The sequence below is a fragment of the Lissotriton vulgaris genome, chromosome 1_1 (genome assembly GCF_964263255.1).
Source record: "Lissotriton vulgaris chromosome 1_1, aLisVul1.2, whole genome shotgun sequence".
Classification (NCBI taxonomy): domain Eukaryota; kingdom Metazoa; phylum Chordata; class Amphibia; order Caudata; family Salamandridae; genus Lissotriton; species Lissotriton vulgaris.
The window spans coordinates 274,089,125-274,116,675 of NC_141685.1; the positions used below are offsets into that span (position 1 = coordinate 274,089,125).

The 27,551-nt window shown below is 44.0% G+C and overlaps 1 protein-coding gene across 1 annotated transcript in view; it reads right to left on the minus strand.

The window, feature by feature from the left end:
* Nucleotides 1-13,726: 13,726 nt before the first annotated feature.
* Nucleotides 13,727-27,551, minus strand: part of ZSWIM5 (zinc finger SWIM-type containing 5) — a 271,830-nt gene continuing 258,005 nt past the window's right edge. Inside the window, exons 13-14 of the mRNA XM_086952301.1 lie at nt 22,352-22,433; nt 13,727-20,091 (exon numbers count right to left, since the gene is read on the minus strand). Coding sequence (XP_086808427.1) covers nt 19,229-20,091; nt 22,352-22,433 — 945 coding nt within the window. The 3' untranslated portion in view covers nt 13,727-19,228. The remainder of the gene's footprint in view (nt 20,092-22,351; nt 22,434-27,551) is intronic.

A 27,551-nucleotide genomic window follows, 5' to 3' on the forward strand; every position in this document is an offset into this window, starting at 1 on the left:
TCGACAACATGGCATGAGCACAATTTACATTACAGAAGAACACATTCATTTGTGGTAGGCACGGGGAGACAAAGCGATTTGCCTGGAATCACAGGATGTTGAGCTGATGCCGAGATTCGAACGTAGCTCCCCAGCTCTAAAGTTCGCAATTCTAGAACTTGTGGCGGGAGGTGTGTCTAAAAGTGTATGTCGGTGCTGGCCATCAATAAGAGACCTGTGCATTTTTCAAATCGGTGGTGAAAAAATATGAGCATGTTGCTGGAGATGTGGGCCGCCGTGCCACCAATGTACTTACCAGGGAGGGTAAACACCCATTATTCCACAACTTTCTTTCCGCATACCATCACTCCGCATACTTTCATTACAAAAGTACCATGACTCCGCAATGCCATTATAACGCATGGCATTACATTTTATATGCTTTTGCCACGCATACATTTACAATGAAATTCGTTGTAAATGCATGAATGGTAAAAGCATGTTTTTTAAAAATGTTTGGATAAGGCAAGTATGGGTATAGGGGTATATGTTTTGGGGTACTGAGGTATATGTTTTGGGGTGTTTGGGTATTTTAATGGTTCAGATATAGTTTTGGGTTATGGGGTACAGGGGTATTTTTAGGGATCAGGGCTAGGTTTGGGTTTTGGGGTATAGGGGTATTTTTAGGGTTCAGGGGTAGGTTTGGGTTTTGGGGTACAGGGGTATTTTAAGGGTTCAGGGCTAGGTTTGGGTTTTGGGGTACAGGGGTATTTTTAGGGTTCAGGGCTAGGTTTGGGTTTTGGGATACAGGGGTATTTTAGGGTTCTGGGCTAGTTTTGGGGTACAGGGGTCTTTAGGGTTCAGGGGTAGGTTTGGGTTTTGGGGTACAGGGGTATTTTAAGGGTTATGGGCTAGGTTTGGGTTTTGGGGTACAGGGGTATTTTAGGGTTCAGGGCTAGGTTTTGGGGTACAGGGGTATTTTTAGGGTTTAGGGATAGGTTTGGGTTTTGGGGTACAGGGTAGATTTATAGGGTTAAGATGGGTTAGTGTTTAAGGGTGTTGGGGTATTTTATAGAGTAAGGGTGGGTTATGATTATGGTGTGCAGGGGTATTTAAAGTAGGGGTGGGCTGAATTGGCGCGAACTTGGTGCAATAAATCCACAATATTTCGTTCCGTCAGATTTCCAATTATTAAAACAGAAACCTCATATATTCAAGGTAAAATAACAAGTATTTCTACATGCTAAAATGCATATAGTCATTTCACAAAAGTGAAATTAGCTTCCAGCAAGCAGTGAGAGAGGTGATGATTTTGAGATCAAGCCCCTGCAAACCATTATGGGTCGAGATTAGCAGTGGGAAGTGAATATTATAGTATCCAAATAATTCTACAAAGTGCTGCAGTTCACCTCGTTCTCCCCAGTTGTCCCCAAGAGGCAAATGCAATAGCATTTAAAATATTATACATCAAGCTGCAGTTCACCTTATGGTCCCTAGATGTCCCTGAGGCAAATGCAATAGCATTTAAAATATTATACATCAAGCTGCAGTTCACCTCGCCGTCCCTAGATGTCCCTGATGAGGCAAATGCAACAGCATTTCAAATATTATACATCAAGCTGCAGTTCACCTCGTCGTCCCAAGATGTCCCTGATGAGTAAAATTCAAAAACATTGAAACCCTTTCATGAATGCTAAAAATTATGCTAAGCTTATCCCATAATGCTTTGCAGGGCCTTTTAGTTGTATTTTTGCCCATAACCGTGCTTGGGGTGATTCTAAGAGAATGGGACCTCCACTGATTTACTATTTAAAGGGAGCAGGAATGTATAGAACCTGGGAAGAAAAAGCAACACTCGTGACGGAATGCCCCCAGCGACTGTCACGCCCCCAGCACACACCCACAGCACAATGCAGACACGCCCACAAGGGACTACTTTGCTGGCACGGTTCTTTTACATTTTAAATGTATATGGTGGGCGTCTGCATAGCCTATGTCCTTCTGCTGCAACTGCCCTTTCCAACGCTGTATTGGGTGTTATGATTGGTGCTGTGATTCCCGAGTTTACCTGGCCAAAAGGTGCAAGTTCTCTCTTTATAATAGTAGTGTATATATATATATATATATATATATATATTCAATCAAAACAGGTAGCCTTAACAGAAGCTCTGCCACACAAAGTTTTTCAATGAGCACGCTTATTTGAATCCACTTGAAGCAAGTCCCACCTTGAATGAGGGTCTATGCAGGCTTTTGGTAGGAGCTTGCAGTCATGGAACAAAGGCAGGCGCAGCGCCAACGCAGGTGGTGCTGCCTTGGACACAAATTCACTGCTGCAAGTACGCTTCCAGTCAGGTTCCAGTGCCCTCTACTGGGAGAACATTGGTTTCAAATTGCAAGGTTGAAGAAGCAGCCCCACTGTGGGTTAAAGGACAGTGTACTACAAAGCCCAGGATGCAGTGAGCCTGAGACACGCCCATAGAGGCAGGTGAGAGCTATTTGAGTAGACACTACCAGGAACTGTTTGATTGACCTTCACGAACACTGCCTGTGAGGAAAGGATCATCTCTGAAACGCGTCAGGCTTTTAATTTCGAAGGAGACTCTGAAATCTGATGGGAAGCGAGCAGTGAAATGGATTCAAATAAACGTGCTCATTGAAAAACTTTGTGTGGCAGAGCTTCTGTTAAGGCTACCTGTTTTGATTGAATATTTTCGGCTGTTGCCCAATCGGGAAGCAAGTCCCACCTTGAATGAGGGTCCATGCAGGCTTTTGGTAGGAGCTTGCAGTCATTGAACGAAGGCAGGCTCGGCGCCAACGTAGGTGGTGCTGCCTTGGACACAAATTCACTGCTGCAAGTGCGCTTCCAGTCAGGTTCCAGTGCCCTCCTCGCTCCACTGGGAGAACATTGGTTTCAAATTGCAAGGTTGAAGAAGCAGCCCCACTGTGGGTTAACCCCTTCCCTGCTCATGACGAGCTCAGCTCGTAATGAGGCACAGTGGAGCTGTGCTTATGACGAGCTGAGCTCGTCATGAAACAATGGGATTCATCAATCAGTCAGCACAGGAGGGGAAAACCTCTAGCAGCCAAGGTGTTAAAGGACAGTGTAGTACAAAGCCCAGCACGCAGTGCGCCTGAGACACGCCCATAGAGGCAGGTGAGAGCTATTTGAGTAGACACTACCAGGAACTGTTTGATTGACCTTCACGAACATTGCCTCTGAGGAAAGGGTCATCCCTGAAACGCGTCAGGCTTTTATGTTCGAAGGAGACTCTGAAATCTGGTGGGAATCTAGCAGTGAAATGGATTCAAATAAACGTGCTCATTGAAAAACTTTGTGTGGCAGAGCTTCTGTTAAGGCTACCTGTTTGGATTGAAAGTGTGTGTGTATATATATATATATATATATATATATATATATATATATATATATATATATATATATATATATATATATATATATATATATATATATATATATATATATATATATATTGCTTTGAATCTCCTTGCCCTCTGGATCCCCACCGGCAGAAGTCACGGCACAGCAGCAGGTAAGCTTTTCACAGTTCTTTTATTTGTTTTTACACACCATGTGCAAAATTTCGTGCAAAATCGGACGGCCTACGCGTTTCGGCTTCACTAGCCTACCACTGGACCATAGAGTTCTGATGTCTAGACCTTCTTTTTAAACTAAGTGAGCGTGCCCGTCTACCATTTCTATTGCTCCTCTAGACAGTCAACCTTATTTACACACTACGGCCAAAAGTTGAACGCCATTTTTTTGAGTGGTATAAACGAAATTCTTACTTGTTTCAAAACATCAAAATATTTACAGTGAAGTACATGTAAAATCATTCTCGATTATTGAAACAAATTAATGTGATGTTATTCAATGCAGCATATTATCCAATTTTTGATCTAGTAGTTTTTTAGCCTCTCCTTGTGAAGTACACAAAATTCATTTTTCAAATTAAAGTAATTTCATATTGTGAGTTTTACCACTACATTTGGTATTTGTGCACTCAAAATTACCTAGATTATATACACTATGTACACTATCTATAATTAACTAACACTTTTCAGGTTCCATAGTTTCTAGATAATGTTATCACATCTGATATGACTGTAAAGTACGTTCAATTCAAATTCTATATCATAGATGCAATCTTTCCTTTTTTCATATGGTAGCATTTGTGTACGATTAATTATTCATATTCTCTTCTTTCTATTGTATGAGTGCATTATTTACCAAACTCACAGCTGCAATAATTCATTACCACTCAAGTTCTTGGGACTAGTTAGATCACTTCTTCTCATCATATTTACATCTATATACATGCAGTCAATGGGTTCTGGAAGTTCATATTTCATCCTTTTTTCTTCTTCTGATGGTTTAGTCTATTTACAGATGTACCTATAGTTCTGCATCTTGGTTATGTCCATAAAGGTACTCCGTTCTCATTCCCAGAATCATTCTCGATTCTAGCTTACGTAATTGCATTGTGCGATCTCCCCCTCTTTGTGAAAATTTGCAGATTTTTATTCCTGAGTATTTCAGTTGGCTACAGTCACTTTCATGATATTCCTCAAAGTGTTTGGCCATTGGATAATTGGGGTCCTTGTTGTTTATCGCACGTAGGTGTTGGAGTATCCTGAGTTTTAATTTGTTGATGGTACTCCCTATGTACAATTTCTCACAGGGGCTCACAAGTCTGTAAATTCCGTTCTTCGATTCACAAGTGATGCGCTCTGTGATTTTCTCAGACCTGCCATTTTGCAGTTTATACTCTGTAATATTAAGGCCATGTTCACAGACCTTGCACTTCGTGCATTTCCAGAATCCAGGGGTATTAAGCCATGAAGTCTTCAGCAATGGTTTGATCTCCAGATGACTTAGTTAGGATATCCCGTAATGAAGATGTTCTTCTATATGTGACACTTGGAAACGCCGTTAGATTCACTTTCAAAGTTTCATCTGATAATAGGATTTTCCAATGTTTTCTCAGTGCCTTCTTCAATTCAACACTTTGATTATTAAAAATCCATGATTAGACAAATTTCATCCGTCTTCTCTCCTATTTCATGTACTACATTCTTAGTATGTTTAGCTGGTATTAGGAGGTTTTTCTTTTCCTTTAGATTCATTCTTGAAACCGCCGTTTCAATCACTTCTAATGGGTACCCCCTTTCAAGAAAACGATAACTCATTTTTTCAATTTCTTGTTTGAGGTCCTCTTCTTGTGAGCAGTTCCTTTTGGATCTTAACATCTGTTCATATGGTATGCTCCACTTCAATTTGGCCGGGTGCCCACTATTGGCGTGTAAATTGATATGTAAATTGATACTTGTATAGCGCACTACTCACCCGCAAGGGTCTCAAGGCGCTTGTACGAATACCGATGTGAAACCCATCCTGGCTTTCCCTGTGAGGCGTCCACTCCTGGGCACCCTTAGCGTTGTGGGGGGCGTTTGTGGAGATTAAGCAAGCTATTGCCCAGAGTTGCAGAGTTGGACTCCATGATTGGAATAGGCACTGAGGCGAGAATTATCAGGTCTGTGGAATTTTGAGCCCAAGACCCGCCGAGGTGGGGAATTGAACCCTGGTCCCGGGCTAGACATCTGCGTCAGGGTCTGCTGCTCTAATCATTGAGCCACACTTCTCCACTCGTGGAGGATACTGTTGCAGGTAGTACTGTTGCAGGCAGTTGGTTTTCTGTGTATCTTGGTGCATAGATGATTGTTTGATGTGAAGATTTCCACATCCAAGAATACCAGATTGGTTTCACTTATGGCAGATGGGAAGTGGAGATTGTATTAGTTGGTTTCCAATGAGTCTATGAAGTTTTGGAGTTCCGCTTTGTTTCCGTCCCATACGACGAAAAAGTCGATGAAAAGACACCATGCTATAATTTTTGTATGTTTCTTCTTTTCCTGTTCTATAACCTCGTTCTCCCAGACAGCCATTAGGAGGTTCGCATATGTTGGGGCAAAAGATATCCCTATTGCAGTGCCCTGTTTCTGTAAATAAAGATTTCTCAGGAAAAGAAATATGTTGTGGGTTAATCAATAGGTCAGCATGTCTATCAGCATTGCAGTATGTTCCAGGTGGCTGATTGATCGCGTCTCCAAAATCTTTCTGATGGCATTTATTCCGTCATCATGGCGTATTGAAGTATATAAAGACGTCACGTCTATCGTTGACATCAGATATCCTGGTTTCCAATCACTGTTTGACAGTCCATTGTGTCCCTTAGGTATGAGGGCTGTGATGTAACATAATTCATTAAAAATATGTCAATGAATCTTGACGTTGTCTCAAGTAATGAGCCTATAGAGCTCACTATAGGTCTACCAGGCGGATTTTTCATTGCCTTATGAACTTTGGGAAAAAGTATATTGTAGCTATGATGGGATTATCCGTTTTCAAGTACAAGTACTCATCAAAATCAATCAAGCCTTGATCTTTCCAGCCTAATATTAGTGTGTGATATTTCTTTGTCCAATCTTTCATTGGATTCTTATTGAGTAGTACATAGTGATTTTGATTATCCAGTTGTCGTTTCGCTTCGTTAATATAATCTGTCATGTCCTGCACCACAATATTTCCTCCTTTGTCTGAGGACTTTATTATTATTGTTGGATCATTCTTGAGCTCTGATATTACTTTATATTCATTTGGCGAGAGATTACATGATTTGCTGTTCCATGTTCCTGTTTTGTTGGTGAAGGATTTGTTGGATATTCTTGCGATCTCCTCCACCATCAACTCTTGAAATAGGTCAAGTTTGTTCCCGGCTGGAAGCTGTGGACAAAATCGTGATTGTTTTCGTAGACCACTGCTTCCTCCTTTGTTAGTTGTAAATCCAGATTTTTGCAAAAGTCAATATCCAGTTGGAGAGAGCTTTCATTTTCTTCTGTTGTGGTCATATTCTCATCCATTTGTATCAGGGCCCTCATTGTCGGTAAGTCCTTTTGAGTAATGGGAGCTAAATCCCTTTCTTCCATTTGTTGATCAGGCCTCTGAGGTTTTTTCTCTGAAAGATATTTCTTCAATTTGACTTTTCTGCAAAATTTGTATAAATCAATCCGTGCACTTGCAATATCCATATTCTTGTTCGGAAATGAAATGAAAAAAAGAACTTGATTAAGCGCACTGCGGCCAAGCGGCTTCCTGGAGCTGGGGACTTGCCAGACTCACAGAGGGGACCCAGGGAGGCTAGCAGGGAAATGCCTGGGAAAACAGGAAAGTTTTGAGAGCTTTACGGAATTGAGTATAGCTGGGGATAGAGCAGATGGAAAGAGGGAGACTGTTCCAGAGCCGGGGGGCCAGAACCGAAAATCAGGTGCCCCCCGTTCTGGATTTACGGAAGCGGGGGACATGCAGAAGGGAGAGAGAGGAGGAGCGGAGAGTGCGGCTGGGGGCGTGAGGCGTGATGAGATCTGATAAAGAGAGGAGCTGAGCGGGTGTGGGCCCGAAAGGCCAGACAGGCCAATTTGAAAAAAAAATCTAAGATGCACAGGGAGCCAATGAAGGGACTTGAGTGCAGGGGTAATGTGGGAAGATTTGGGGAGACGGAGAATGAGGCAGGCTGCCTGATTTTGAATGGCCTGAAGGCGGCGGGTTTCATAATCGGGTATGCCCACGTACAGGCCATTCCCATAGTCAAGGCGAGAAGTGATAAAAGCCATGACAATGGTTTCAAGGGCACCCGCCGAGAAAAACCGAAAAATCTTACGGATGAGGCGGAGGGACAAAAAACAAGAGGATACAACGGAGCTAGTTTGGGCATGCATGGACAGGTCATGGCTGACCTTGATGCCCAGGGTCCGAACAGAGGAAACCGGTGAAGGGGGGAACCGAAGGAAGGGGGCCAGTGAACCGAGGACCAAGGGTTTGAGGGACCACCCGTGAGGACAAGCTCCGTCTTGCCTGGATTGAGCTTCAAGTGATTGATGCTCATCCATTCGGATATGAAAACTAAGGTGGAGCAGAACTTAGGGAGGGAATCAGAAGGGGAGGAGAGATCGAAGACGAGCTGGAGGTCGTCCTCGTAATTATACACAGAAACCCCCAGCTCGAGAAGAGAGATGATAAGAGGGTGGATGTAAAGATTGAAAAGAAGAGGGGAAAGGGAAGAACCTTGGGGGACCCCACAGGTGACCGAGCGAGGAGGAGCGGAGAAACCGGAGAGGTGGACCGCTTGGGACCTACCTTGAAGAAAGGACGCAAGCCAAGAAAAGGCAGTGCCCCGGATTCCCGCTGCGCTGACACGGTCGAGAAGGATGGAATGGTCGACCGTGTCAAACGCAGCGGACAAATCGAGGAGGACCAGGGCTTGGGGGAGGTTGATGTCGGCTTTCCCCTTGAGTTCGTCCAGCACCGCAAGGACCACTGTCTCCGTGGAATGGCCTGGGCGAAAACCCGCCTGATGTGAGGCCAGGAGGTGGTTCTCCTCGATATAGGTGGACAGACAAGATGTGACATAGCTTTCAAGGATCTTGCCCAGATAAGGGAGAAGAGAGATAGGCCTAACATTAGGAAGAAGAGGGATCCAGACCAGTTTTTTTAAGAATAGGAAGAATTATAGCAGATTTGAAAGATGAAGGAACAGAACCCAGGGCCAAAGAAGCGTTAAGAAGGGCGAGAGGAGGAGCAGGGCAGCTAGTGAAGAGTTCTGAGAATCCGTGCAGGAGCACAGTCCGCCGGAGAACCAGACTTGACTTTTACAAGCAGGTTAAGGAATCGGTCCAGAGAGATGGGTGGAAAATGATCCAGAGAGGAGGAGGGCAAGGGGAGGGAGCAGGAGAAACCAGGTTGAAGCACAGTAGGAATATTGGCCTTTATGTTGGCTATCTTGTCAATAAAATAGTCATTAAGTGAGGAGCAGAGGATCTGAGATGGGACGAGACTAGTGCTAGTGCGATCAGAGGTAGCAAGATTGTGAACCAAGGAAAAGATTGAGATTTATTAGCAGAGAGGGCAACTCTCTCGGTGAAATATTTAGTTTTAGCCGCGAGGATCGCTCTTTTATAATCGTTGGAGGAGTCTGTATTTGGCGCGGAGAGTGGGACAGTAGTTCCGTCTCCAATGACGTTCCGACCGTCTGAGATCGAGTTTAAGAGCTTTGAGCTCACTGGTAAACCATTTGTGCGCGTCATAGGGGCGGACGGCACAGTACGATAATCCTCTGTTTAGGAGTTTCAAATGTGTTTCAGACAGTTTCTTACTTGATACGTTTATGACTACATTGGCTGCGGTCTGTTTCTTCTTTTTCAAGATTACTTTTGCTTTCCTCTGCTTCTCTTTGGCTTTGTTCCTCCTGTTGCTCCTTCGAGTTGTGGTTTTGGCTGGGGTTTTGATGTTTCTCTTTCCCAAGTATTGCTCCTGCCTCTCCCTCTTTGTCGCGTTATCTGTGCAAGATGTATCTCCCCACGAAAATCCAGAGGGGTGGTTACTGCATCTTCATCAGTCGAACTGATCTCTGAACTTTCAACAGTGTCTATATGTGCCGGTCCTGCGCATTTATCCATCACCACTCGATTCCTTAGAGTATCATATTTTCTGGCGAATGTGTAAATGCGCCCGTTAGTGTAATCCAGTCTGCCCCTTGTAAATTTGCTGGCTTTTCGTTTTTCCAACGCTGCCTTATGTTTACAAACTTTTTTCTCCATATTTTTAATCAATTCTTTGGACTCTTCTGATGTCGGAACATTCGCTAATTCAGATTCCAGGGCTTCAATCACAGATGTGATTTTTTTCCAGTTTCCTTTCAGCATGTATTATCAGTGTCCACATCAGCTTGTAGGAACATTCATTAGTGTCTGTTTGCCAGAGTTGAATCAAATCCGGGTCTAGATCATTTAGGATGGACATAATTAAAATCCTAAGACCTCTAGGAATTCTTTTGAATTCTATATATTTCTCTAATGTTTTTTCCCACCATTTATTGATCTCCAATATTTTATTCTGTTGTAGTTCCCTTATGATATTTACAATGGTTCTGTTGTCTTTTTGTTTTCCCACTGTTGTTCCTCTTGCATTAGAGTCTGTTATAGGACTGCTTTCATCATAAGAAGTTCACTTGCCCTTTGTTGGCAATTTTTTGACTTCTCTGCCATCTGTGTAAACAAGGTTGTTTTATTTTTCTTTAATTGCACGTTTTCCTGCAGTTGGGTGTGTAACTGTTCCTTATTTTCTACTGCGGACTATTCCATAGTCTGCTCCTCAGACTTAAGGCTTCATCCATTGGCCTGCTGCTACTTCTGAACACTCTCGCGCTCCTCGGAATTACAAAACAATGCTGTACTGTCCCTTTAACCTTCGTGCTCCACTTGGAAGGTTGCTCCGGGTTCAGTATGTGTCCGTGCTCAGTTGCGCTTAGATCTGAAGAGTGGTTGTCTTTTATGCGCGGCGTCCCATCTTTTCAGACTTCAAACAAGGTTTACAGCCAATGTCCGCACGGCATCTATAGACTCCTTCGCGCTCGGCTACTCTCCCCCGCAGTTTGCACATAGGTGGAGGTAGCGGGACCCCGCTGCCCATACGCCGCCTCCGCCGCGTTGACGGACAGTGCAGACACCAAGTTCAAGGATTTATATAGTGCACTACTCACCCAGAGGGTCTCAAGGCGCTTGGGGAGGGGGTTCATAATTTATCGAATAGCCAGGTTTTGAGTTCTTTCTGAAGGAGATGTGGTTCTGTGGGAGGTGGAAGTGAGTGGGGAGTAAGTTCCAGGTTTTGGCCGCCAAGTAGGAGAAGGATCCTTGGTGGATCTTTGGATACGCGGAACTGCGGCGAGGCCTTGATTGGAGGATCTTAGTTGGCGGGTGGGTGTGTAGAAGGATAGTCGAGTGTTGAGGCATTCGGGCCCTAGTTCGTAGAGGGCCTTGTGCGCGTGGGTGAGGAGACGGAATGTTATTCTCTTGTTGACGGGAAGCCAGTGGAGGTCTTTCAGGTGTCTGGTAATGTGATCTTGGCGAGGGATGTCCAAAATGAGTCTCGCCGATGCGTTTTGGATGCGTTGGAGTTTTTTCTGTAATTTGGCTGGGATTCCGGCGTAGAGGGTGTTTCCGTAGTCTAGTCGACTCGTGACCAGTGCGTGGGTGACGCCTTTCTTGTCTCGGTGGGGATCCAATGGAAGATTTTTTTGAGCACACGAAGTACGTTGAAGCAGGAGGATGAGACGGCGTTGACTTGTCTGGTCATCGAGAGGGAGGAGTCTAGGATGAAGCCTAGGTTACGCGCGTGGTCTGGGTATGGGTGCTGAACCCAGATCCGAAGGCCACCATGAGTCGTCCCAGGCAGAGGGAGATGATCCTAGGATGCGCACTTCCGTTTTTTCGGAGTTAAGTTTTAGGCAGCTGTTTTTCATCCATACAGCTACTTCTTTCATGCCTTCGTGAAGGTTGGTTTTGGCGGTGTTGCGGTCTTTGGTGAAGGAAAGGATCAGCTGGGTGTCGTCAGCATAGAAGATGATGTTAAGGTTGTGTTGACGCGCGATGGAAGCGAGTGGACTCATGTAAACGTTGAAGAGGGTGGGACTGAGTGATGATCCTTGTGGTACACCGCAGATGACTTCGTTGGCCTCTGATTTGAATGGGGGAAGTCAGACTCTCTGAGTTCTCCCGGCAAGGAACGAGATGATCCAGTCCAAGGCTTTTCCTTTTATGCCGATGTTGCTGAGGCGTTGTATGAGGGTGCTGTGGCAGACAGTGTCGAAGGCAGCGGAGAGGTCGAGTAGAATGAGGGCCACTGTTTCTCCGTTGTCCAGTAGTGTTCGAATGTCGTCTGTTGCTGCGATGAGGGCGGTTTCGGTGCTGTGTTTGGTTCGAAAGCCGGACTGTGAGGGATCGAGGGAGTTGTTGGATTTGAGGAAGGCGGCGAGTTGGCTATTGACTGCTTTCTCAATGACTTTGGCCGGGAATGGGAGGAGGGATATGGTAAATACTCACCCTAAACTTCTTCCCAAAGTTATTTCTGATTTTCATGTCAATCAGACCATAACTTTGCCTACGTTTTTTCAGAATCCTTCATCTCCAGCGGAAAGGTCTTTACATTCCCTGGATGTTAGGAGGGTGTTGAAATTTTATCTGGATAAGACCAAAGATATTCGTAGGCCAGACCAATTGTTTATCAATTATGGATCAGTCGGGACCAGTCTTGCTACCTCTAAGCAGTCCATCTCTAGGTGGATTGTGTTCTGCATACAACTGTGTTACCAAAAGGCTAATAAGACCTTGCGGGCTAAACCTAAGGCTCATTCCACCAGGGGCAAAGCTGCCACGACAGCTTTGCTCCGTAATGTTCCTATTGCAGAAATCTGCAAGGCGGCCACTTGGAAGTCGGTTCATACCTTTGCTAACCATTACTGTCTGGACACTGATGCCAGGGCAGACGCTCAGGTTGGGCAGGCTTTGCTGCGAAATTTGTTCGCACAATAGTGATATTTCTCGTTTCTCCACCGCCGCTTTGGTGTGGGGATGGGCTTGCCATTCTATTCACTAGATTATGACTATACACAGAGATCCCCTACTACAAAAGGAGTAGTTTCTGTCCTGTAAGTCCAGTTCTGTAGTAGGGGTATCTCTGTTATAGTCATAAGCGCCCGCCCTCCTCCCCGGTGGAGAGATATTCATGTAAGGGATGCTACAGGTCTGACGTGTTACGCCTTCAAAAAGAACTGAAAGTAAAAGGGACCTGCAGTGCATTCTGGGATACTGTGAAGTTGTGGAAAGTTCTCTTTAAGGCAGTGTCCTGTTCTGAGCCACATAATGGCAGCATATGGGGCTTGTCTGTCCAGGTCTTCCTCTGTATCTTTCCAGAGGGGTTTTTGCTGCTGAGGCAAGGGAAATCTGGACAGGCTTTGCTGTTTGTGGATTTTTGGTGGAATTTCTAGTTGAAGTACTGGACAGTGTAGCCTGGTTTTATAGGCTGCATTATCTGTCTTTAATTCTCTCTTAAGTGTCTGTGCAGTTCTGCATTTTTTCGACACTTTAAGAGATTATTTTTGATTGCTCCGGGGTCCAAGCACATGGGCGGGACTATTCACTAGATTATGACTAAACACAGAGATCCCCTACTACAGAACCATGGCTACAATAAATAGGGGGACAAACTGCATCCCTGCCTGGTGCCTCGTAATAATGGAAACTGAGTCGTCACCATCCCATTTATTTTCAGCCGAGCCACTAGATGAGAATACAATATCTGGACGAGACCTAAAAAACCAGTGGGTATGCCTAGTTTTTGCATCACTGTTTTAGCATATAAAAAAGGCCACTCTAAAGAATCTAATGCCTTCTTGGCATCCAGTAATACCACTGCGTGGATGCTCCTTTTTGATTAAAGGGAATGATTCAAGTATGTGAATCCACAACAGACCAAATGCTGAAGAATGTGGGTATGTAGAACACATCTTATTTGTGCCAGAAGGAATTTAACTCAAGAAATAGTAAACTTAGGAACAAAAGTACTGCTACAAATGTACATAACGCTTCTTCTGTAGTCTTCGATGACCAACCGATACTTTAAACCTTCATCACACAAAATGGAAAACTGTATCCTTACAACAGATTAGTGTTTGGCACATGTACTTGGATGTAAAATTCACTATATAACTGTAGACCACAATATACACATTACAGCAACTAGAACTGAAGTGCAAAATTGTAAATGAGCATACCTAAAAAGTTCATGTTTAGAGTGTTGCAAGATGCAAAAATGTCACAGGATAGTGAAACAAGATACGGGTGCCTTCCACATTTTTTTATTCATAAAAAAGCACTGAAATTTTCAACACAATTTATATAAAATGGTTGGAGCAATACATAAATAGTATCAACTTTTTCCATCATTATTACATTAATAATAAACATTAACTCATGAAGCTGCACAAAAAAAGAAAAAAGTACTGAAGAACGATACTTCAGTGGCAATACTGAAGAGTACAATTGTCCTTTTGTGATGCAGAGAAAGGCAACACATACCGGGGGAAAAAATAACGCAATCAGACAGTAAATGACTAGTCAATGTTCCCTAGCTATTGAGTAACATCCCCAATAATTTCCCCTCCCCCTTTAAAAATAAAATTAAGACTGGGAGACTAGGGATTAGAGGGAAATACTTGCCTTTGTGTCCCAAACCTCTTAACTTTGTTCTCTTCTGCAACACAACCAGATCAACGGGCCACCTAACGTTTACATCAGCCTCCTGAAAGTGTAAAGCTACTTTAAAGGTACAGCAATGTAGAGAGCAACGAGCTGAAACACATGAAGCCCAGTGACATGGCAAGTAATGCCTACCCACCAGTGCACATGGGACCAATAAGTCGACAACCGTGAAGCACTATAGTCTTGTTCATGCAAGGGGAGGCGGCCAGCATGCGCCCAGGACTCCACAGCAGACATGCCATCGCGCATCAGCAGCAATTGGATGCCTGGCCTAGAGAAGGACACCCTTTGCAGAATCTTTAAGTGATCACACAGGAAGCATTTTTAAATGGGTTGTTTAATAACAGTCCTCAATCTATACCTCTGAATCATGAGAAGGCAGAGCCAGGCTTAGTGAGAGTGTGACCCTACCTTGAAAAATGAATAGACTTTTACAGCAGAGGTCATCTGACCAACTGAGCAAAAAACTGACCTTTAAAATTACCATCTCACTACAGTTCAGGATGCTGTATGCTGTAGCAGTTGGAATACACTTCACAGCATGCAACATCTTAACCCATTGGCGAGGCAACACTTCACATAAACGAGTTCTATAGTAGTCTAAATGGAGACCTCCATTTAGAAGCAAGTCCTGACACACAAGTCTTCACTCAGCAAGTGTATGGCAACAAAAGACACCGTAAAGAGGAGAAAGTGCTTGGCTTTCTAGGGAACTAATGATAGCGTGTTCTTCCAGGCTGCCTTTCTTCACAGTATAACAAGCCAAATGAAGTGTTTTCAGACACGATTGCCAGCCCAACGATTCACATGCAGGCTGGAATATAACCTATTGCTAATATTGAAGTGGCGAAGGGAGGAAATGTTTGGCCAGTCTGTCTCTTTTACCATGTGTTGTACACCGGAATGGGGTTTATTTCATAGTGTTTTGCACTGGCAGCCAGTACAGTCAGGAGTGTCCTGATGCAGTACCTCAAAATAAGACTTCTCTAACCGGTCCGTACACAGCATTTCAGCTGAGTAACCAGTTAATAAAAGGTCAGCATCAAGAGTGAGAGATCCAAGATGCCATTTGAGAACCTCAAATTATAATTATTTTACAGGACCACTCTAGGAGTCCAGTCATCTATTATAGGTGTATATAATAGCAACTCCAAGTTCTTCCAGACTTCTGGAGGAAAGGGTTAACTTGAATTTTGTAAAAAGGAGAAAATAATGACTTTGAAGCTAGTTCTCCACCGCATGACCTGATCTATAAGATCCCAGTTTTCACTCGAAGGAGCAAGACTGCAGATTCTAATGTAATTACTTCATACTGCAACAGACCCTAGTTTAAACACTAAAGACTTCAGCATGCCAATGCTGGTGGTAGGAGGGAGTCAAAGCAGAAACAACTAAGCAGTGAAGAGCAGCATCCTTTACAGTCCCTAGTGGTCATGATTTTCATTGAGCCCTCACGTCGGGGACAAAAACACATCACCATCTACCAGAGGTAAATGAAGAGGGATACCAAATTTTGCTGGACTACCTGATTAACCGGTTTGAATAATTGCAAAGGATGTCAATGATTTGAAGGGGAACACGTCAAATAATTGCTGGTGTCTTCTTTCCTGAAGAACAAGTCAGTATCTTGCTGAGACAGGATGTCCATTTCAAACTTCTGGAAGACCTGAGCAGTTTGGAAATGCAGCAAAGACCTGATCAGTACAAAGGAAATCATTTTAACGATCACTGCATTGGCAGGACTGTCCATCTTTAACAAAACTGTCCCCATGCACTCTGCAAACGGAGTTCTAACAATCTACCAAGCCAATGAGGAAATGCGCACAAGGTAAAAGCTTAGGAAAGGCAATCTATCAGACTATCGCGATTTAAGAAAACAAGTATCTACTTTTTAATAAAGTTCTAATTTCATGCTTGTTGAAGGTACAGACAAAAAATTGCATAGCTAAAGCAAAAATGCTACAGAAAAATCTGAAGCAAAAATATGAAACCTTACCAGCAAAAAGTGTAAAAAAATGTTCAGCAGGTACTGAGATTTCGAAGCATTTTGATTGGAATCAAAACTGCCAAAATTTTACTGAAGAAAATATTTACCAAATTAGTCATGAGAAATTTGATGGAAAGGGTTAGAGCATGGGTCTTTCCTTTGATATTCAGGCAAATTTTTAAAAAAGCACTGTAGTTTTACAGTTTAGAAAGATACCTAGAAGGAAAGAGACTAGAATAGCAGTTCATACCTTAAGATTTGTTTTGTATGTCCCATTCCACAAATTGCCTCAATTGGACCATAAATTGCCCTGGAATTCTCACAGCATGCCTGTTGCTGTTCCAGATATACTGAAACCCCTTTGGCTTGTAAACTGTTTACAATTAGCAGCAGCTCTTGCAGAAAGTCTGATGCACTAAAAACGTTTGAGTGCAGGAATGAAGCGATTAATGCTTCACTGACCAAATGAAAGGGCAAATTGAAACAGAACCTCCGTAGACTGGGTCAGGTAGACGGATATTCCATCTATCAGGAGGGCAGAGGATGCAGGGTGACCCATTGAGGTCACAATGACAGTATGAAGTCCAGCATCATCTGGCAATTTTGATGCACCCTCTTATGGGCATCACAGTGGCAGTCAAGTCTACAGACACAAATACACAGAGCCATGAATTTATTGCTTAAATTGACACCCCCACCTCCACAGATAGACAAAACGTTGCGATAGCATGATGATACAAGGGGATGAAACATTTGTGGGAAACCTCACTAGACACAGTCTGTTGTCTCCACTTTGAAAATGAGAAAGTAAACCATACTGTTCACCAGGGAGCGTTCAAGCGTGATCACAGGTATGTCTTTGATACTTTAAACATATTACTCCACCAGGTGGCTCTTAGGCTCTCCATTTTAAGAGCAGTGAGGTCTTTGAGGTGCAAGATGACAGCTGTCATTGGAAAGGCAGAACAGAAGGCAGCTTAACTAAGGCTATAACACAAAGCAACCCTCAAAGGAGAGGAATCTGCTTACCTGAACTAAAATCTGCATTTATACCTGTTTGGGGGAGTGTATGGGTGAGTTTTTCCTGATTAAAACAAACCGTTCTAGGAATGCAACATCTTGAGAAGAGCGACGAGGGCTGAATTTGCGGACGCATAATAAATGGTCAGAGCCCCACTTCCAGAAGAGAGCAGGAGCTACATCACAAGAATAGGGTTGTGCCTCCATTTATAACTTGACCAAAGATTATAGGGCTTGCAGGATGTGGCACACTTGTCCAGCAGTAACCTTTGTTTTTCCCCTAAAGACCATTAACAATTCACCTCAAAGCAGACAGAGCACCTCCCATAGGTTTCAATGGCAAAAGTGTATTGCCTGTCCAAAGGTTACATAAAGAGTACTCGGATTAATAAAAGCTCTGCCTGCACAGGTAGAGGATGTAAAATGGCGCTTGGTGCACAATTGCTTTACTCCGTGTTAAGAAAACTCTAGCGTCAGCAAAATGTACTTGGCCATACTGCTTTGCAGAACGTTTGCAGGTTCCCATTAAGAAGTGGAAGATCGGAATTGCACCATGTGTTTTTATAGGACCTTCAAACCGTTGAAGGAACCGAAAGCGTATCACTACCAAGTACCATATTGGTGGGTTGCAAGCCAATGCAGGACATGGGCTTGGACACAGCATATACTGCGAAGTGAACTCAACGCAAAGACGAAGGGGGAAAATGATAGGAAAGTGAGAAGCTGTACAGCTGACATACTGTATGAAGAATAGGAACTGGCTACATACACCTAAATACCAAACATTTGCTAAGTCATTACATTTCCTCGAGGTAAAAAGGGAATTAATTCCTCATCATTTTACAGCACTTTGTTTGCAAAATGAGCAAGTGTTCAAATAGACTTGTAACTTGAATAGGACAGCCGCTCCAGGATGGCGACTGTAATGTTGTAGATACTGCATAGAGGGAAAGAGACAGTAAAATGTGGACCCAGAGGCATCTACCCTTTCACAGCTATTCCATGATGTCTTTACAAAAAGCATAAACAGCCCTCTTATTGGGGAGTGTGGTTAAAATCTGCAACAGACCTCCGACATGTTACATGAATACCCATTGTCTCAGCTGCAAAAACACTTCACTCCCAGAAACGGACACGGTCTTATATACAACCTGGATGCACAGCCCGCCCGCAACAGCAAGCTTGATCTGGATCTGCGTGGTCCTGCCAAATACAGCCCCGTTTGGTGTGGATCTGCATAGACTCAAGCTCTACTTCCCATGCGTGTGGAGCAGTCAAACCCCACTGTTCACTCGTCTGTGCTCTACAGCACAAACCATTATGGGGAAACCTGAGAAAAGTGAGTGAGTCTTTCATCCCTTAAGATACCAGGATAATGTACATATTCTCAGCCCACGCGGATTCAAGTATCCCCCACAAATGAAAGACAGGAGAATTATAAATAATTATAACTTTACAATTTCATAAGTGACACATATACTATTATATTTACACAATGATAAATGCTTTTCTGTTACTTTACTTTTGAAGTAAGCAATTCCCTGAGTCAGTTGGTGATTTTTTTGTATTAACATTTTGCCTTAAAATACGTTCACAACATGGGGAAGAGAAGTTCTGTTGCCTTCCAGGGAAGAGTGGGAAGCCAGAAGCCATCGCACAGGTGGCGTGTTCTACTGGCGCGTGAGGTTTAGTGTTGCCATTGATATCGTCGTATGTTCAGGTGTGTTCTCATTGCCTAGGCGCCTCCCATGATTCAGCACACTTGCAGTTAAGTGGTTTCATCTTTCAGAACGGCAGGAGGGCCTCACGGTTTCCTCTTCCTGTTGAGATCTTCCCCATACTCCTTGTGAAGACTGTCCGTCTCACATATATACACACATCTCTTTATGCGCCATGCTTTCTTTGCGTAAACAGCCTTAAGAGATCGGAATACCTTCAGGAGGTGAAATGGTTGAAATCAAAACCACTGTTATGCATCTTGCTTTATCAGGCTGCATATGGATATTCTTTAAGTGCCTGGAGGCAGAGAGTTTCTCTTAAAAGGAAAGGAGGCTGGGGGGAGGGCTGACGTCACCCGAACCTCTCGCGCACCAGCATCATAAGTTTTTTCTTTCCCTTGTATATCTGTTTTAGATTGTCTATGAACTGAGCGAACTGTATGTGTCCATCCTGGGCAAGGAGAAACGTCTCCCTGGCTTTACTGAGGAACTCTATGAACTCCCCATAGTGGCGAGGGCTGATGTGGGTCAGGCGTGAGTGGGTGGTGTTGATGTAAGCACTAATCGTGGCATCCAGAAGTTGGCGCAATGGAGCCTTGTCTGTAGACATGAGCTTTCCAGAGTTCCTGCGCCCTGGGATACCAGCCAGTCCTGGAGCAGTCATGGTACAACGTCGGAGAATGTCTGACAGCACCGTAGCACAATGCACACTTTTCACCACTAGTGGTATGATGGCAGCCAGCTCGTTCTTGCCCAGTGAGTGGCTTAGGGCGCATGCCCACAACACATCGTTTATGGCGGGGTGGGTGTCTTGGTTGTATGCCAAGTTTAGATGTGTCATGGCCAGAGATGCAAGTTTAAAAGCCCTCAGAGGGTAGCCCCGGTGCTCCATGTAACGGGCTATGGTGAAGAGCTGAGAGTAGGTCATCCCTGTGGAAGCAGCGTCAATGACAATCTGATATGCGGTCTCAAAAGCGATGTGGTCCTTTTCACAGAGAGTAAGGGCAGAGAGGGCGCAGTTCTGGGGGTCTTTCATGGCACACTGGAGCGCTAAGGTCCTGGCACAACTGGCAAGCTCCTCTCGTTGGGGGTAGTCCAGACTGAGCCGAAGGATGGTATTGTGGGACATCACTGTTGCTGCCACAATGCTGGTAGCCTCTGTGGGAGTGAATAATTGATACCAGCTCTGCAGGATGCTGATGAGGGCTCGGACACCTGAAAAGAAGAAGAAGATAACATTATTGTCAACATCAACAAACTGCATTTTGTGCTACCCACGCCCGCACTGACAAGACCAAACATAACAATGCAAAGTGTACACATTAAGGGGAGACTGCTCAAATGGAGGTTCCTGCTTGCTAAATGGTGGAGTAACGCAATGATCCGTCATAAACCCGTTACTGGCCCGGTAAGAAACTCTTGAGGGATAAACCTTCAGTAGAAACATGTCCTGTGCTTCGCCTAGACAGATATTCGGAGGTCGATCTGTAAAAGCCTAATAACACGCCAGGCTAAGTTTGGAGCTCTGGGTAAAATCACATCCAGGGTACACTAATCACAATCTTGTGTTGTTGGCAAACAATCTTCAATGAGCTTGGATGAATCAAGTACATCAGTGGGTCAGCTCACACTAATACATTTGGGACACACACATTGGTTAGCAGCAGATCGAAAGTAGCCTTGAATAGTTTTGAACAGAAGTGAGTTGGAATCCGGTACACGCAGCGTGGTACTGAAATATGTAAGAGTGTAGTGCATTTAGGAGTTGTAGCAGCAGAACACAAGTTGATTACTTATGTAATTGGTTACATTTTTTATTTGGTTGTGGGAGATATTGGAGTAGAAGATGCGCATAGAATACACTTTTGTGAAAATATGTGCAATATGATTACAATACCGTGTATTTTGATGCTGCTTTGTGATTTGATTGATGTAAAGAAACATGGACAACTTACTGATTTTAACTTTATTTTGTTTGCATTGTAGACCAGTGTAATTGTCCCCGGATGAAGGACCAGGTGGTCCGAAATGCATTTGAGTAATAATGGAATGTGACGCAGTGTTACAATAATTGGATGTAAACCAACTAACCTCAACACTATTAAACGAGAGTCAATTGTATGACCACTGCTTCTATAGTGGTGGCCCAAAAAGAAACTGGAATGAATAATGAATTGTTCAATACAAATAATGAATCTTCACATTAATGGAATGCTTAAAGTTTTTTAAAATCTCATTTGGACAGTTTCAGTCAGTGCACCCAGGGAAGGGACTGCACTCACAGGGGTACAGTGAATGAGTGAACTTCTCCAAGATACCGATGATCGGAGCATACTCTCAGTGTGACAGTGAGTAGCAAAAGCACGAAGCACTAATATTTACTCAGCACATGCACAGCTTGGGTCAGATAAAGCTTTCTACGAATTGGGTGTAACTTACTGCTGAATCTCTAGGCACGAGGCAACTTGTGGGGCAATTCATCTGAGCAGGGCCTTGCGTGTGTAACTGTCAAGCAGTGACAGAACCAAGATGCAGCACAAGAAAGAAGGTATCCTTTCAATGCCCTCAGTTTCAAGCAGCAATAACCTTTGCTATACGATTGTTGTAGCCACAAACACTAGGGGCAATCCCTTCAATATACCTCAAAGCAAAGCAGCATTAACTTAAGATATACAAGGGTGCTCTACCATTCCCGCCAATGATACTCTGTACCATCAATCTTAACCATTTGCCTCAAAGGCACAACTCGAGCAATCCCTCCCATGATCTTTAATGCCGAGCAACAGCAACCTTTCGCCGTACTGGAGTAAGAAATTTGCAATTCCTTAAATGCTCCTCAGTGCCAGCCGCATTAATTTTAGCTATAGCAATCTGGCAATCTCTTAAAGACAACTGTGCTGAGTGGCTAGCTGTACACCTCACAGTCACAAGCACTCCACGATGCTCCTCCGTGCAGTGCAGCATTAATCTTAGTCCTATAACTCTCCTCCAACCACAAGTACACCCCACCATGGAGCACTATTAACATTAGGTATACGCTTCTTGAAGAAGCAACCAAGGAATTTCTTCAATATACCCTACTGCTGAGCAGCTAACTATATACCTCTGTAAGGCAAAAGCACTCATCCAAAGCCTTCAATACACCTCCGTGCATATCAACCTGCTCTACACCTCTTGAAAACACACACACACACACACACACACACAGTACCTTTCTTGGCTAGGCTGACATCTTAGCTCTAAGTTCATTCCTTGGCTGCTGCGTTCTTTATGGGTCTTCTAAAATGCTATCAAAGTAGGACAAAACCATCACTCTCCCAAGTACTAATTCGCTTGTCAACCAAGTAACAGGCCAGCATCCCCCTAATGAATCCAGCATCCATTGAACAGGAATCAATTTATACTAGCAAATAGCTCCTCTACGACATAACAGACAAAACTGGTGTAATGTCCTACCAAAGCAGAAGCTACTTACCTACTTCAGTGGCACAAGTTACAAGCCATCTCACCATCTCTCGCCGCCTCCAATTTAGTGTAGACAGCGTCATACGCATGACCTATAATGAAAACAAGTTTTCAGATTAACAGGACTATCTATGCAAGGTTATTTTTAACAAATAGGATTACCAATTAAATAAAACCTTTAATTTACAAAAGCACATTAAACATTCTGCTTTGAATCTATTTGCATATGTCACTATAAATTTCTGTAGATCTATATTTAAGTAATAACGAAATGCAGTTTTTAAACTAAAAAAGACTAACGAGAGGTCGTGGCGGGGGGGGGGGGGGAGGGGGGGGGGGGAATCAGTGTTGCGACAAATTCTTCTATTTTTTCCTCTGAGGTTTTCTTGATTATCTTTAATGCCATGCCTAGGACTTCTCTGAACCCAACTCAAACATTGGTAATAGGCAAACTGGAGATCTCACTGTGTATATTGGACATTTCTTAAATGGAGTCCTTTCCATGGACTCCGGTCTGGACTACGTCGAGAAAGGCCTCTCGGTCGTCGACGTGGAAGAAAATGTTTAATGTTGGAATCGAAACGCGTCGGAATGGAAATAAAATCGCGTCCGATAACAATACCGTCGAATTAGAAAGGGAATACGCGCCGAAATATCACTTCTTCTCGAAGTCGATCTGGAGCGCCTCGATCCTCATCCGAACCAGATGGCGGAAAAAAACAATCTAAGGATGGAGCCGATGCCCATGCGCACTAGCAACCAAAGGAGGAGTCACCAGTCTATATAAGACTCTCCAAGAGAAAAACAAGTGCAATCATCCGAGCCCAACACCAGATGGCGATATATTCATAATGTACAATCTGCAGCCCATATGCCTCGAACATATGGTTTTATAAGCCCTGGTTCTTGATAAGTAGCCAAAGTCATTTTTCCCATTGCAAACCCCATGGCCCATAGGTTAACATGGTAGGAAGTGATTAATAAATATGGATAGGTTGGACTAGCCGGACCATTCAAAGACTTCCCAGAATGGTAGTAGTAAATCCAACAATATTATATTGTTGAATTTCTCCTAAAGTGTACATACAATAAGTTATGAGACTTTCTTGTTTGTAAGTCCAAATTCAGCCTTTCAGTGGTCTGCCCTGATTGGTCAGAGTTAAGTGGATTAGCCAGGCTGCTGGGAGAGCAGTGTGCTGGTCTAAAGGAATGCCAGACCAGGAGGTGGCGTTGTAAACCATGCTCTTCAAGGGCAGAGGGGAGGCCTGGGTTTCAGTCCACTCTGACAGTCTTGACCCAGAGTCAGGGCTAGGCTTAAGGAAGGTATGTGCAGACAGTAGGAGGAGTGTCCATGGAAATAAGATATCCCAGGGGGTGTGTTTAGCCAGGTCTTACCTCCTTGCTGGAAAATCAGCCATTATGGATTTGGAAAAATGATGTACTCTAGGACAAACTAATGCCACACTATACAGGATGTGGTCATAACTATGAGGAGTTGGCCTGCTCTCATTGGTCAGCAGTGACCTGGTGCTTGACCCAGAGAATTTTGAATACATATCTAGCCCTCCAGATCTGCTGCTTCAAACTTACTGAAGCAAGAAGTACCCTGCTGAAAAAGATTTTGCTGTGCAAGGATTTCTAAAGCCTGACCTCTGAAGACTGCACCAAGTAAACTGCAGCCCTGTGGGTTACCTTGCTGCCAAAGGACTCAAGAGTTGAACTCCCTACAAGCTACAGGTTAACAGAGCTCACCTGGACAGCCCCACAAAGAATTGAAAGCCTGGAGTACCAGTGGATTTGTAAGGGTTTTGTTCAAGTGGATTGCGGAATTGAAGTTTCACACTTTCAAGGACTAACTTGGATTGTGTGTTGGATACTTTGGGACCCGCATGCAGAACACCAGGAAGGTGTTCTAACTGGACCCCGCTTGCTAAAGAAGGCAGCCCACTACAGTGGTGAGAATTCTTCAGAACAATTTATAAAGTTATAAAGGTGTGTCCCTGAAAAGAGAAAACAAAATTACTTAAAGGGGCGCGGTTGGTTTCTAAGCACTAGAAAAAGACTAATCTTTAAAAATTCATATCTCTGGTTTCCTACAGTGGATTTTCGTTTTGGTGTCATTTAAAAAATACAAATATTACCTTTTTTTATAAATTGGTGTTGGATTTTCATTTTGTGTTGTGTCTTAATTATTTACTGAAATGGTGTTTTTGAATGCTTTACATACCTCTCTTTGAAGTTAAGCCTGTCTGCTCGCAGCCAAGTACCAAGGGTTGAGCAAAGGAATAATTTTCTAAGATCTATACTAAGTCCTATCATGTGTTAGTGGCCTTATTGCCAGTGGCAGATCTACATTTGCCCCTACCAATAACCCACTTTCCAAAAGCCGGGAAGGCGGGTGGGCGTGTGCAACTCTGCAGCTCTACATGCCAAGAACAGATGTATACTGGTAAGTAGCATTTTCCGTTCGAGGCATATGAGCTGCAGATTGCACACTGTGCATAGATTGTACAGCAGTACCCACTCTTAGCGGCGACCACCCCTATCTGTTGCAGTAGTTTGGAATAATGTTTTGAGAACAGCCTGGCCCACATTAGCGTGTGGTTTTGTTTGCACATATACACAATAGTGTTTTGTGAATGTGTGCGGTGCAGACCATGTAGCTGCTCTGCAGATGTCATCTAGGGGAATGTTCCCTAAAAATGCCATTGAAGCCCCTATTTTTTTTGTAGCATGGGCTTTAGGAGGAACAGATAACGTACGTTTAGCTTTGTGGTAACAAATCTGTATGCATTTGACAATCCATCTAGCTATCCCAGATTTTGAAATGGGATTACCCTTGTGTGGTGGTGAGAAAGACACAAAAAGTTGTTTTGTCTTACGAAAAGGTTGTGTCCTTTCTATGTAGTATAGCAATGCTCTTGACATCTAATGTGCGACGAGCTTTTTCTGCTACTGACTGTGGTTGCGAGAAGAAAACGGGCAGTTCCACTGATTGGTTGAGATGGAATGGAGAAATGACTTTGGGCAGGAATTTTGAATTAGTACGTAGAACACTTTATTTTGATGCATATGCAAGAAGGGTTCTTGAACGGTTAGTGCTTGTAGTTCTCCGCAGAGAATTAATAGCTACTAGGAAAGCATCTTTCCATGTTAAAAATCGTAATTCACATCTGTGTAAGGGTTTGAAGGGAGGTCCCATTAACCATGTGAGAACAACGTTTAAATTCCACACAGGTGAAGGTGGTACTCTGGGAGGAATTATTCTTTTAAGGCCTTCCATAAAGGCTTTAATGGCAGGCACTCTGAACAGAGATAGATGATGTCTGTTTTGCAGATATGCTGCTATTGCAGCAAGATGTAGTCTAATAGACGTGTAGGCTAAGATACATCTTTGGAGGTGCAGTAGGTATCCTATGATGTGTTGAATAGACACATCTAGGGGATCAATATTGTTGTTGTGACAATATATCACAAATCATTTCCACTTGGCTGCGTAACATGCCCTAGTGGTAGGACGTCTAGCTTCGTTAATGACATTCATGCAGTCTGGAGGAAGGTTCAGATATCCAAATTCTAGGACTTCAGGAGTCCGATCGCAAGGTTGAGCTGAGCATGGTCCGGGTGTCTGATCTCTCCACGGTTCTGTGTGGAGACAGGTGCAGTTTTTGGTGCAGTACTACAGACAGTTGTAGCAGTGTGGTCTGGCCCACGTTGGAGCAACTAGGATGAGGGTCAGAGAATGCTGCTGTAGTTTGCGTACTACTAGTGGCATGAGTGGTAGAGGTGGAAAAGCGTACGCAAATCCCGAATACACCGTTATGTCCCTTCCCGCGTCTTGAGCTCCTGTTCCAGTCTCCTGTCCCCCTGCTCCCTCAGACGCAAGAGGCATGGTGGCCTGATATTTTCCTCCCAAGCCCCTCTCTTGTGGAATTCCCTCCCCCAGAACTCCGCCTTCTACCCTCCTATGCCCAGTTCAGGAAGTCACTTAAGAGCTGGCTCTTCTCCCTAGCTTACAACTAATTCCAACACACTTCTGTGCTCCTCAGCCTTCCACTTAGCGCCAAGAAACCGCAGGTGAACGTGCGCTCTACAAATTGTAATTGTAATTTATATTTATATAGCGCATTATCACCAACGGTCTCTAAGCGCTTGCTTTGGGAACCCGTCCTGGTTTTTCCCTGTGAGATAACCCGAACTGGGCACCCCCAAGGTGAAAGCCAGGCGTCCCGCCGCAGGGGGGCCATAGTGGAGATTAAGCAAGCTATTGCCCGGAGTTGCAGAATGTGAACCCATGATTCGAGCAGGCACCGAAGCGAGAATTATCGAGTGCGTGGACATTTTGGGCTCAAGACCCTGCCGCGTCGGGAATTGAACCCTGGTCCCGGGTCTGACCTCTGCTTCATGGTCTGCCTCTTCTAACCATTGAGCCACACTTCTCCCTTTATCATATCATATATATCAAATCTGTTGGACCAATTCATCCATATCGCATTGCCTTTTGACAGTGGGTGTGGAATCTGGCGGCGAAGCTTGGGCATTTTGCGTTTTCATGGGTGGCAAATAGGTCCATTTGAGGTTGCCCCCACAACTGAAATAATGGCTGAAGAACTTGCATATGAAGTTCCCACTCGTGGGTCTGTTGTGTCCGACGACTTAACAGGTCTGCTATGGTATTTTGTACTCCAGGAACATGCTGGGCTAGGAGGAATATATTTTGAGGTATAGCCCACCTCCATATGTCCTGTGCTAGTTGAGAGAGTTGCAGGGAGTGCGTCTCTCCCTGCTTCTGTATGTAGTACATTGCTGTCATGTTGTCTGTGCGGACTAACACAGCTTTGTTTGCTACTTGCTTCTGGAAAGCTTTTAGTGCTAGGAATATTGCTAGTAATGATTGATGTGGAGTAATTTTTGTTGCGGTGTCCACCTGCCTTGCATGGTGTGTTGCAGTAGGTGGGCTCCCCAGCCAGAGAGCGATACGTCCGCAGTCAAGATTATCTGAGGAACTGGCTCTACGAACGGTCGTCCCTTGGAAAGGTTTTTGGTGTTCCACCATTGCAGAGAGCGATGAGTCCGACTGTCTACCAACACTAGGTCTGTTAAGTGACCTTGAGACTGGTTCCATTGACGTGATAAGCACTCTTGTAGCGGATGCATTTGAAGTCTTGCATGGGGTACTATGAAGATGCAAGAGGCCATCATTCCTATGA